The sequence below is a fragment of the Astatotilapia calliptera genome, chromosome 1 (genome assembly GCF_964374335.1).
Source record: "Astatotilapia calliptera chromosome 1, fAstCal68.1, whole genome shotgun sequence".
NCBI classification, from domain to species: Eukaryota; Metazoa; Chordata; class Actinopteri; order Cichliformes; family Cichlidae; genus Astatotilapia; species Astatotilapia calliptera.
In genome coordinates this window covers 26,618,508-26,628,592 of record NC_137422.1, presented here as the reverse complement: position 1 = coordinate 26,628,592, position 10,085 = coordinate 26,618,508, and the positions used below count along the sequence as shown (strand labels likewise).

At 45.2% G+C, this 10,085-nt stretch overlaps 1 protein-coding gene across 1 annotated transcript; it reads right to left on the bottom strand.

Annotated features, from left to right (window-relative positions):
• Positions 1–1,041: 1,041 nt before the first annotated feature.
• dldh (dihydrolipoamide dehydrogenase) lies at positions 1,042–9,468 on the bottom strand. Its single transcript, XM_026170672.2, has 12 exons — positions 8,966–9,468; positions 8,523–8,816; positions 7,688–7,748; positions 6,684–6,941; positions 5,118–5,178; positions 4,883–5,013; positions 4,605–4,774; positions 4,300–4,516; positions 4,017–4,193; positions 3,215–3,920; positions 2,827–3,082; positions 1,042–2,739 (listed from the first exon to the last, which is right to left on the bottom strand). Exons 1-12 carry the CDS (start codon positions 9,017–9,019, stop codon positions 2,734–2,736), a joined length of 2,391 nt encoding a protein of 796 aa, XP_026026457.2. The 5' UTR covers positions 9,020–9,468; the 3' UTR covers positions 1,042–2,733.
• Positions 9,469–10,085: the final 617 nt, after the last annotated feature.

The window sequence follows — 10,085 nt, the reverse complement described above, 5'->3', positions numbered from 1 at the left end:
TGTACCATCAGTTAGGGTGTGAAAGATTCATCCCTTAATGTGGCTCTGTGTCAATATTGGAAAGGAATTGTGAACTTTCTTTCTACTCCATCATTCAAATCTTACTTCAGTCAGCCAGTCCATGACCTCTCCTGGAGTGTGTGTTTGTGTGTGTTATTGTGCTCCATGTCGACACTTAATGCAGTGTGTCCTCTGTAATTGCAGTAAATTTCTGATCATCTGTCATCCAATTTCACCGTCCTGTGTATGTGGTGTGTGTGTTTATATAAGACTGCAAACCAGATGAGTTTCTTTGATGACTACTTCTGTGCTCCCAGTGGTCGCTGAATGACACACACACACTTAAACACACACGGAGTAGTGCAGGCAGGGGCAACTGGGACTAAATCCAGACTGGTGGTTTCTCTCTTCAGCTATAAATACCCCTGTGCTTAAAACAAGATCACACACACACACACACACACACACACACACACACACACACACACACACACACACACACACACACACCAATAGTCCTGGACTCTGAGGAGCATAGAAAAAAAAACATTAATTCAGAAACACAGAAAGATGCAGACTAAAGTAAATACACACATGCACATATGCAATCCCTCTCTCTTTCATTCATGCACACACACACACACACACGCACATATTACAATACACACAAGGAGATGGGTCTGGCCTCAGAGGAGGCTAGCTAAGCGTTCTATGATTATGGGGTGTGTCTTTGTCTCATTTAGTGGTTCCACAAGGAGACAGTCTTCTGCTGTGTCAGACAAACACACACATACACACTCTCTCTCTCTGTCTCTCTCTCACACACACACACACACACGCAAAACACTTATAGTATCACTAAGTGACATCAAATCCCTCAGCTTCAATTTTCCAGATTACTTTTTTTTAAATAACCTACAAATGTAAGAACGGGCGAGTATTCATGCTTTGCTAATTTACACAGCTTTTAAGAGCATGTTGCGTACTTCTCATAATCCCTTGTTAAGCAGAAAGGGAAAAACAAGCATTCAACACCAGATGTGCCATATTTCATTCCTTTTTTTTTTTATTATTTTGGAAAAATATTGCGCCTTTTTTCCAGTATTAAAAATGACAGGCTCTGTACATCAGATTTTCTCTTAAATACAACACAGTCACAGTGGTCTCAAGTGCCTAACACATACATGCATACATACTTACATACATACATTATCTGCCAGATTAAAAAAAAAAAAAAAAAAAAATCCAACTTAAATTATAACAGGATTAATTAAAAAAAAAAACACAATGAAATGGAGCACAAATAATTACATAATTAAATTAAAAGAATACAGCTTTCTTTAGATAACAAATAAAATAAAAACAAATGATCTCAACCAATGGCAGGCAGGGTGATGGTGTCCTTGAACTGGCTAACAGTGGAAGAGTGAAGGGAGTGGAAGTGAGCAGTGCATTCAATGACACAGGCGTGAACTCTCCTACATGCACACACAAACACACATACAACCACACACTCGTGCTGTCTCACACACATGCACGCTCACGTCTATAGTGCAATGAGGTCTTGGCAGTTGAGACGAGTCCTTTAAAGTTCAGCCTACTTGGAAAAATCAACAGCATCACTAGAGGTCAGGAAGAAAAAGACCAAACTGTCAATTTGAGTTGCTGATGCAATTTCACAAAATTCTGGAAATGTTCTGGAAAGGGATGTGCAGCAAATTCAAACAGAAATCATACACGAACTGATAACTAAACTTTAAATATGTTTGTTTTGAGTTCTTTCATCTGGATTTTTTCTTCTTGGTTCGTCCTCTAATGCCAAAAGTGTTTCCTAAGTTGCTCTGCCCAAAACATTTCCCTGTGTGTCACAACTTTCAGGGGTCAGAGGCCAGTATGGCCCAACAGAATCCATGTTGGATCGATCTGCAGTCACTACTGGAGTCTTTAGTTCTTTAGTTTGTGCTGAGAACCAGCTCAGCATTGTTTCTGTCAGTGCTGCAGAGGAAAAGCTGTTGAGCTGCTACAGAAGTAGTCCCACAGTTTTATTTGTGTCAAGAAAGCTCAGACTGTGATTTATATTTAATGAATAGATTGTAGCAGTTTAATGTTTCTACAACTCTGCTCTCTGCTCTGCAGCACTGCACAGAACTCGAACTACTCATTATCCATGACAGATTTTACACTGCATTGTAAAACACAGCACATAACAGTACTACAACAGTACTTTAAAAATTCTCTGTACTCCAAAGGTACTTCACTGTTCATTCAATCAGTACCCCATGGTACTACAATATCAACTGTTGACATACAAGTCCATATTCCACTGATTGGAGTTCATCCTGTTACAAGCAGTAAATCATCTTGAACTGCAGAAGACGTCTTCATCAGTTTGCCAACAGTCTTCACTGGACTAGACAAGTACTCAGCCAGCGCTGTTTCTGTACAAAGTCTGTACAAGCGCTCGCATTGCCTCCTGGTACTCCGTCCGTAGTGTTGAGTCAACATTAGACCTACATCCATCCAAGAAATATCCAGAATTCACCCGTAGTACTACCGTAGTACTACCGTAGTACTAAGTCCTTGCCAAGTGGGCTCATCAGCACCTTGGCTCAAAGTCCTCTGGTAAATCCGAGGGAACAGCAGCAAACAGCAGGAGTAAAACCTCCTGGAGACAAGCTGAGCTCTACTGCTCAGGGCTGGTGTATGTGGACCACCACCTGGTTTTCACTGGTATCATACCTGTAATACAGAAGGGACAAAGTCAGTCTTTGGAACTGCAGTTTTTGTGTGTGTTATGGGCGTTTGGGTCTATTTTTGCGTACTCACCTCTGTGGCAATGATGCATTCATCTTTCTGGTCTGATATGACGTAAACAGACTGGTATTTGGTGTCACTGGTGCACTGGTACCTGCTGTCACTGGGATCGTTGTATTCAACATCACTGGTTGACTGGAATTTAACGTCGCTGGTCGACTGATATTTAAGATCGCTCGCTGCGTGACAGTTCAAATCGGTGGATGAGTGATATTTTGCTTCACTGCAGCTCGGTGACTCGGCCACAGGGTTCTTTTCTGATGCATCACTGTGGGATAAAAGAGGACAGAGAAATTCTGAAATGCTGTTCTTCATGCAACAAATGCTTTCACAGTGATTAAGGGGACATCTGCATGAAATAATTCCAACCGTTAAGAATGTATTTTGATTGGTTGTGTACCTGTTTTTCCTCTTCCTGTATCTTTCCTCTGTATCTGACTCATCCAGCATTTCACATTTGGCCTCTGGCTCTTGGTGACCCTCCTCTTTACATGGTGGCAACTCCTCAGGTTGAAGCTCATGGACCAGGTTGTACTCCACGCTAGGGTACCGAGATTTAAAGCCATTCTTCTCTGTTCCGTTGAGCCCACCGATTCCACTCAGACCTCCAAGAGATCCAGTGAGATCCGAATGATAATCTGCCTTCTTGTTGGTGTTTTTAACTGATGTTGTCATCAGAACTCCCAGTTCCTTGTCGCTGCGGAGACAGTTGTTGGTGGTTGTCAAGTTGTTCATGGTCTCGTGGCTGTCACTGTGGACACTGTCACTGTGATGACTGTGCCGCTCCTGCAGTTTTACCCGAATGTAGACCACCAGCACAGAGCATCCGATCAAGATCACAAGAACCAGGAAGACGCCGGCACACACGGCCGCCCAAGGGAATCCTCCATTGTCATCCTCCTCATCATCAGGATTTTCACTTCCAGAGTATATTCGATCGGGTCGATCCACAATCTCTGGTAAGAGGAACTGACAGTTGTGACCGCCATAGCCGGGCACACAGGCACACATATAGCGGCTGCCTCGCTCATGACAGGTGGCTCCATTGTGGCAGGGGTTGTGTTTGCATCGGGAGACAGGGGAGCTGCAGTTTTTGCCAGTATAGCCTGTGAAAATGGTATGGTTTAAGAATCTGAGAAAATGACACTAAGCTGCATAAAAATTCATGTAAACATCAACAAATTTGTCAAAAGTTGTCATACCTGGGGGGCAACTACAGGTGTAGCCACTTCCTGTTTCCTGGCATGTCCCACCATTCTGACAAGGGAAGGAGAGACAATATCCAGAGACGCTACTCCCGCTTTCCTCACAGTTAGGACCTGAAAACCCTTCAGAACACTGACAGAGGTAGGAGTTCACCAGATCCACACATTCTGCACCTGCAGAGGGGAGAGGGATTAAGAGAAAGACCAGTGATTAGTCTCTGGATGTTTTAACCCTGGGTTCAATTGTAGGTTTAGGTGAAGTTAAAATCAGTAAATGTACCATTTAAACAGGGGTTGGACGAGCAGTGGTCAATTTTCTTCTCGCAGTTGAAGCCAGCATATCCTGTCGGGCACTGACAGAAGTAGCCACCTTCCGGATTGTCGACACAATGTCCGCTGTTGAAGCAAGGCCCGTCTGCACAGGTGTTGGCGCTTAACTCACAGTTGTTACCATAAAAACCAGGTGGGCATGTGCACTTATATCCATTGTCATTGTCCTATATTGGAAAGAATGTAAACAGTCACACACAGGTTTCTTGTTTCCACATCATCTCTCTTTCTGTCTTCCTCTCCTGTGATACTCACAGTGCAGCTGCCTCCGTTGCGACATGGACTTCCGGAACATTCACTGACTTGGATCTCACAGCTGGCGCCTGTGTATCCAGGTAGGCAGGAACAAGTGTAGCTGCCCTGGCCAGTGTTAGTGCAGGTGGCTCCGTTAAGACAGGGTTTGTGGTGTGTACAGTAGTTCAGATCTGGAAACACGAACAATAACAAACCGTTACAAAAAATATACTTTAAACCTAAAGCAAAGAGGGTCCAAGCGGGAATCAAGCATGTAGTAAATGTGTCAGTAAACTCACCCTGGTTGCAGAAAAGCCCACCCCAGCCCTCCTGGCAGTTACACTGCCAAGGCTGTTGGCAGGTGCCATGGAGGCAGCCAGGGTAACGGATGCAGTCATCACAGTAACGCCCACTAAAGCCCACACGACACCTGTGAACACGACAGTTATTTAACACTAATAGTAACAGAAGAAAATATATTGAAACGCTGTCATATTAATTTATGGAAACTTAAAAATGCTTTTCTGGACTTACTTGCACTCTCCTGGTTTATCACAGAAACCGTGTTCCTCATCACATCCAGGAAGGCAGATTGCTAAAGAGAGTAAACATGCACGGTTAGGTAACCCACTGGAAATGAGGCGTGTTTGCACTCCATCAATCTTCCAATCACTTTAATTCCTTTTCAAGTCACTGACAGCTTGTCTGACAGTCCATCTGGTTGGCCCTCAGGCCTTCTTATCTATTTGGTGGAGTCATTCATCTTGTCTGGTGCCATGTTTGTCTGCCGAATACGTTCACCTGCTCAGGCATGTTTCTAGAGTATTTTTATTCTCTATTATTAAGAGGCTTAATCCACCAGTCTTTATGGTTAAAGGTCTTCTGGAGGTCTTCTTAGCACTTATAATGCAAAAGAGTAAAATTTGGAGGGTAATTGGTGTCACTGGGTCACTCTTGTGAACAGGCTGACATTTGCTGGTTTCTTCATTGCTTCAAAAGTTGTTGAAAATGCTACCGTTTTGGCCTTAATACCCACACAAGGAGCTACGTCAGTTTTGGTCACCAAACGAGGGGGATGCAGCCAACAAGCCCTCTCTTTTAACATGGTTGTTCTCCCATACAAAAGCCTCCCACACAAAGCCTCCTTTCTCCCCTTGACTGTGGGTCAGAAGTCCTTTTTCTCACCCTCAGCCCCTCTCTTTCCATATCCCTCCCTCTTCTTTCTGATCCTCCTTTTTCCTCGTTTACTCTCCCATCCACCTATCCCCTCCTCTCATCTTCCTCTCCTATCCTTTCCCTTCTTCTGCTCATCCTGTCTCTCCTCACTCTCCCCCCCCCCTCCTCCTCCTCCCCCAAGGGCCAGCTGGTCTGTGTGGAACTAACCACCAGACAGCTGCTCCATTGTCTCCTCTCACCGAGCAGCTGCCCCCTCCACAACAATACACAACCGTGCTCGGCCAATCAACAGCCTGAACCACAACAATACAGGACCCCCACTTGGCCAATCGGGGAGGAGGTTTTGGGCGAGGAGGCCCCAGTGGTCTAATGGAAGGCACGCGGCGTGTGAATTACTGAGGAGCCACTGCGGCTCATTAGAATGGAGGCCTCTGGTGCTATGGGATAACTAACTGACGCCTGTTGCACACGGGCCCCGTATTATGAGGTGAAAAAAAAAGTCCCCAAACAATACAGAGAGGCAAATGACTGTTGGGAAAATTAACTTTGAAAAGTAGTTTATAAACTGTAGAAACTTAAAACCCCTTAAAGCTTATGTGTTTTTCATTTTAAAAGTTAAAGAACTGTTTTTTTTAAGATGGCAGTAATTCCAGACTAAGCCGGAACTAGTGTTAACACGTCTCACTTGTGAGGCAGTATTTTGGAATCAGGCACTTTGTGTAAACATCACCGCTTGCTGCTAATGATTGTGCCACTCCTTCAGCTTATCTAAGCAGCTGCCATTGGACTGAAATTTTAACTACTGCATTACCACTAACCTGAAGGTGTTTGTGCTTGCCAACTATATCTCTCAGTTATGGATATTCCTCACATTGCTCCATACAGACCTACTGACATTGTTTGATTAAAACCAAAACCACTCACGTTCAGTGCAGTATTGTCCCTTCCAGCCAGAGTTGCATATAATCTCTCCACGCTCGCCGCAAGTGAAGTGTCCAAAAGCATCATCTCGCGGGCGGCAGAAAACAGAGCAGCCTTCGCCGTAGTAGTACTCATCACACAGGAAGCGGTAAGAGTATCGCAGCTCAGTCTTGCCAGCTGTCTGCACATCACTGAACCACTCTTCTCCCACACTGAGGTGACGCTGAGTGGCGATCCTGCTGATCAGACGCTCTGGGTTGTCTGAAAAAGTAAATCACACAGCTTGTTGTGAGTCACATGTTGTTGTGAAGCATGGCTTTTCTGCAGAGCGTAGGACAGGGTAGGACCCTTTCATTCACATGAAGCTGTCAGTTATATTCCTTTGTTTACTAAAGATTTCAGGTCTTGCGGAAGCATGTGTGCTTACGCTCCTGCAGAATGACAGCCACACATGTTTTTGAAAATGAGTCTGTCATGCAGTGAAAAATAAAAGGCCAAGGGGTGAAATCTGCTGTCTGGCTTGCAACAATGCTTTTCTTGTGAACTGTTTTTTCCAAATAGAGACAGATTACACCATAAAACCTCAGTGCAATGATAAGATGATGGCTTAAAGATGACAACAGTAAATCTCACCACAGAAACAAATCTGAGAATGCCTATTATCAAGAGACAAGTGAACCCACACAGGAAATTGTGCCATTATATGCAAAAACACAAATTTTATGCAAGAACATGGCTATGTAATCAAAAACACACTGGACGTTTGCCTCACTGAGATGTAGTATTAGCTGATTCCCCACACTACAATCAGCAGATGTTTAGAAATGGTTAACCCTTATTTACTTTTCAAGGGAAGGTGTGTGCCTCAAAAAGTTGGATCTTAATTCTTATAAAAATGGCTGAAAAGAAAAAAAGATGACCTGACATTTGAAAGAAAACCAGGAAAACCTATTTGCCTTCTGCTCCGTCTTTGAGATACACTACTGCCCTTTCTTGCTGTCACCCACCTGTTGTCAGGTCGTCCAGGGAGTCGGTGTGGAGAGCTTCAATGATCAGTGAAAACGTCCCCTGAGGAGAGACAGAGAGAGAATCAACAGCTGCTTAGCCTACAGGCCTCCCTCCCTTCAGAGCAGGCGGGCCATTAGCAGGCCTCCCAATAAACTTCACAGCCTAATTCTCGTGTTGATTAGGTGCCTAATAAGGCCCGGTACCTGCTCCCCTTTTCACACCCCTGCCCATATCACACTCTGACACCGCTGTAAAACCAAACGAGGCGGAATTTCACGCTGTGCTGCCAATGATGTGCCAACTCAGAGGATGTTAAATTTCCCACCACGGCTGGTCGGAGGAGAGAGACGTTTGGCACACACACACACACACACACACACACACACACACACACACACACACACACACACACACACACACACACACACACACACACACCCTCCCCTTCCCGTTTTATCCAACCAAAGAGCACAGAAATACTACAATAGCCCCTCTCACACACTGCTGACAAAGACCCTCACAAGTGTGGAGTTTGAGAGCATCTGTTGCGTTCTGCACTCTTCAAAGCTAATACATCTCAGTCTGTCAAGGCCCTTCATTACTCAAAGTTTATCGGACAGAGAATACCTCAAAACTACGACTTCAAGTTTTTTTTTTCGGGGGTGGGGGTAACTGTATAATTACCAACAGTGAAAATTGACGCATTGGGCCCGAAAAAACAAACAAACAAACAAAAACAGTAAATGCACAAAACTGAGCTCTAGACTGCAGCTTATCATTATTTCCACAATATTATTAATAATATTACCGATTATATGTCCTGCTTTTACTTACTGGCCATGTGAAACCGAAGGAAAAGCGGATCGGGTTGGTGAAGCTGTCCGCGTTGGTCTCCGGGACCTGGAAGGAGTTGGAGCCGAGGACGGGAGTCACAGTCCCCCCATACGTGCAGGGAGGCTCTGGGGAGACGTTGGCCTGATAATGCTTCAGACAGACCCGAAAGAAAGTCTTGCACTCACACTGCTGCTGGCCCTGCAGGTGAGTGGGGCAGCAGTTGGCATTCCCAGTTATCCCCTTCTTGTTGAGGAACTCCTGCAACTTCAGCTCAAACACGCCCGAGCACAGAACCTATAACACACACGCGCGCGTAATCAATCAATCGAGAGTATTTAAGGCAGGACCCGTGAGAATCAATCTTAAGCTGTTTGTATTCAAAAATATGTGCAGAGGGTATTTCAATACCCTTTAATGTTAAAGCTTGCTTTCATCGGACCTACCTGGCAGGTGAGTACGGTGAGACTGACAGCCAGGAGCAGACACAGGCGTCCCATTGTGTTGACAGCCCCTCAAAACCAGTGAAAGCTCCACAAGTCCGTGCAGCCCGGCTCAAACACTCATGGAGAAAGTCCTGTAAAACCTTCCCAGTGTCTCGCAGTCAAGGTGAGTCTTTGACGCGCAGTGGGGGTGGGAAGAGGAAGTTGTAGTGAAACTTTTCCTTTTGGTGCGTCTGTCTTCCGCCTCTATATTTTCCAATACACTGCGAAAGTTTGTGACAGAAAGGCTGTTGCAGTGCAAAGTAATCCCCAGCAGACTGATCCACTCGAAGAAACGTGAATGAAATCCCTGATGGAAAGAGTTAATTCCAATCAGTCGGTGAAGAAGCAACTCTTGATGGGCTTGTTTGTTTTTCCACTTGATTGATCATGATATGCTGATCATAAACACAGAAAACAAATCTGCGGTCCTCTCCGTTTTCCTTGGTGTGGCAGTGCGTGTGTCTGATGGGTCTACTGCCCCGTGCAGGGTTTTATACGGGGCCAGCAGGCGAAGGGTAATAAGATGCAAATGAGCCCCTCTGCTCCTCTTCTTCCCCTCCCTCCACCACCACCACAAGTCCGCCCAGGGGCCATCACAAAGAAAGGGAAGGGGGAGGTAGGGGGTGCACACAACTTTTCTAAACCCGCCCCCCTCCTCTCTTTTTCTCAAAGGGATGGACCAAATGGCTAGTGAGCTGTTAAATGTGCAACAACCCCATGCTTCCCCCGATGCCTCCCTCTTCTAGGACGCACTGGGCCCATTTACATTCCGACAAATTATTTTACCTCTGGACAAAATCCTCCATCAAGCGATTTATACACATGGTGCAGCCAGACGCACCATGACTTCTTATATTTGAGGGGCTATGGTAAAGGTTTGGCCTGGCTCGTTCCTTGGATGGCCAGCCGGCCAGCCAGCCGTCCCAACTGCGTTACAACGACCATCTGCTCCGCTGCATTCCTATGGTGTTACCCCTGCCGTGGTTTTCACAATGCCACACCCCCAAAACAAGTCGCTCTATTCTTATTATTTTATCTTTATTTCTTGGCTTAGAGACCTACAGCCTTTCTCCCCACTTGC

Bases quoted from the DNA above. Each gene is read 5' to 3' on its own strand.
- dldh (XM_026170672.2), bottom strand. From the start codon at position 9,019: ATGGGACGCCTGTGTCTGCTCCTGGCTGTCAGTCTCACCGTACTCACC. The intron at 6,942-7,687 runs GTGGGTGACAGC...TTACTTTTTCAG, and splicing joins CCTGGACGACCTGACAACAG to ACAACCCAGAGCGTCTGATC. The intron at 5,014-5,117 runs GTAAGTCCAGAA...TCGTGTTCACAG, and splicing joins GATAAACCAGGAGAGTGCAA to GTGTCGTGTGGGCTTTAGTG.